General features: G+C 48.5%; 1 protein-coding gene across 8 annotated transcripts in view; it reads right to left on the bottom strand.

Annotated features, from left to right (window-relative positions):
• spag9a (sperm associated antigen 9a) overlaps positions 1-2117 on the bottom strand; it is a 17918-nt gene that overhangs the window by 12414 nt on the left and 3387 nt on the right. For 6 of the 8 annotated variants that reach the window (XM_019888645.1, XM_019888646.1, XM_019888648.1 and 3 more), the window contains exons 3-6: positions 1193-1263; positions 1002-1090; positions 742-892; positions 119-205 (exon numbers count right to left, since the gene is read on the bottom strand). In XM_019888645.1, coding sequence (XP_019744204.1) covers positions 119-205; positions 742-892; positions 1002-1090; positions 1193-1263 — 398 coding nt within the window. The remainder of the gene's footprint in view (positions 1-118; positions 206-741; positions 893-1001; positions 1091-1192; positions 1264-2117) is intronic. The other 2 variants (XM_019888651.1, XM_019888652.1) reach the window with 1 other exon arrangement.

Below are 2117 nucleotides of genomic sequence, written 5' to 3'. Positions count from 1 at the left end.
ACACACACACACACACACACACACACACACACACACACACACACACAGACAAGGTGGTGGCCGCAGCAGATGCGGGAGCGTGTCGGCGCTCTCCACCACCCGACAGTCAGTCAACTACCTTGCAGTCGTCAGCCAGTGAACTCCCCCAAGTAGAGTCTTGCGCGCTCTTACCCCCCCTTTCTCTTGGGGGGTTGGCAAAGTCCTGCTGCTTGGGGGGAGGAGAGTAAGATAGAAGCTCATGTATGCATTCAGCAGAAAATGCAAACGCTCCAAAGCAAGTGTGCATCTCTGTGAAGTCAACGGGCACGTTTTTTTTTTTTTTTCTGCAAGTACGAGGCAAAATAGGAATACGGTGCCTCAACTTGAGAGTTTTATTGGTTCCGTCATCACACTCTTATCCCAAAGGCTGCGGCGCTGATTACATAAGGGACAATGACACTCCGGCGAGTGTGCCTCGCATTCGGCCACGCGGAGGTGTCATCACTCCCACCTCGTCATTATCCCAGGTTCTAAAAGTTCATTTCGGGCATCGCACCAATTGAAAATGAAAAAAAGACCGCTTTGCATATTCATGGCCGCTCGAAAAGAGGATGTCTGAAAATAGAGAGGCCTTTGTCAGGAGCCTACGAAAGCCCGTGAGCGTGCGCACGCCTGATCAAAGGGTCTCTATTTTTCAAGTGACCAAAAGCCAAAAACTCCACCAGGAGAGGAATAGCCGGAATGCGTCGTACGCGCACCCACCTGGAGGCTGGTGTTGGAGCGAGTGTGTGTCGTGTCGCTGAGCCGCCAGCCCTCCGCGCTTGGCGTCTCCGCACGGCTCTGCGAGTCGGGAATCAGCAGAGACCCGCCAGCGGATGTTGGGAAGATGCCCAAAGAAAGCGGACGCTCTTTCCTGCAGAGGTGTGGAGGAGAAGAGCGGATTTCCTTATCATGCCAAGTGAGCTGAACATTCAAGATGAACGCAACTGAAATTGATGTGAACACAAAAAACGGTGACTGACCGGACTCGGCCGCCGCTGCTCGGTTCAGACGTCTCGCCGCCTTGCTGCATTTTGATGCGCTCTACGTGCTCCATATAATTATGGATCATCTGGAAGGGTCGGCACGAACGGCCCAGAAGCCAAGTCAGGAACGCCGTGAAAGATATTGACCCGAATTCTGTTCTTCCCATCCGTCTTCTTTTCCCACTTACCTCTGTGTGCCTTTGATGGAGGGAGTTGTATTCCTTCTTCAGGTCCACCTCTCGCTCTTCTAACCTGCCGACTAAACAGAGGCCACAAACCGTGTGTGTTACTCGGAACGTGGATAATGTGCATCTGGAAAGTATCGTCGCGGCGCTCCAATTTTTCCACGTTTTGTGATGTCACTGCCTTATTTCAAAACGGAATACATTTTCACTTCAAATTCAACAAACGCAAACTCCGAAAATCAGACACAATGCCCCAAATTAATATTTGGTTGTGTCATCCACTTGAATCAATACGTACTGCTACCACCTCAAAAAGGCGCCATTTTATTTTTTCTAAAATCATAACAGGTGGCGCCACGAGTCGAGTTACTCTTTTTACAGTGGCATCCGTGTCCCAGCGGAGCCGTGGCGTCTGTAAAGTTTACGCCTGCGTTTTTTTGTTTACTATGATTAAGGTCTTTTTTTAATACAGAGAACATTTCTGTCATCCATTTTAGATTCGCCGAATTTATTTCTAATAGCAAACAATGAGTCACCGTCTACCGTTTAGAAGCACGTCACTTCGCCAAAATCTGCCAGTGAAAGAGGCTTTCGTTATACCGGCGGTGTGAACCAACGGGTTTGAGGACACTTCCAATACGATAAAATATGCCTTAATCCACCAACAAGAAGAGCGGCGATGCAGTGCCGCATTAGGATGGGAATAACATAAATCCGATAATCCAATTACATTGCCTCTCCGAAATGTGCAAGAAAGCCCGCGCGCGCGCGCGTGCGTGCGTGCGTGTGTGATTTGTACATGTGTCGGGAGGTGTCTGTGTGCGCACATGTAAAACGAAGGCATAGATGTGTATGAAAATATACAGTGTTGGCTCATTCGAACAATAAAATATTATTTCAGGAATATATATATTTATTTTATTTAGTA

Source organism: Hippocampus comes, unplaced genomic scaffold (assembly GCF_001891065.2).
Source record: "Hippocampus comes isolate QL1 unplaced genomic scaffold, H_comes_QL1_v1.1 scaffold427, whole genome shotgun sequence".
Lineage (NCBI taxonomy): Eukaryota > Metazoa > Chordata > Actinopteri > Syngnathiformes > Syngnathidae > Hippocampus > Hippocampus comes.
This window is presented reverse-complemented; position numbering and strand designations above follow the sequence as displayed.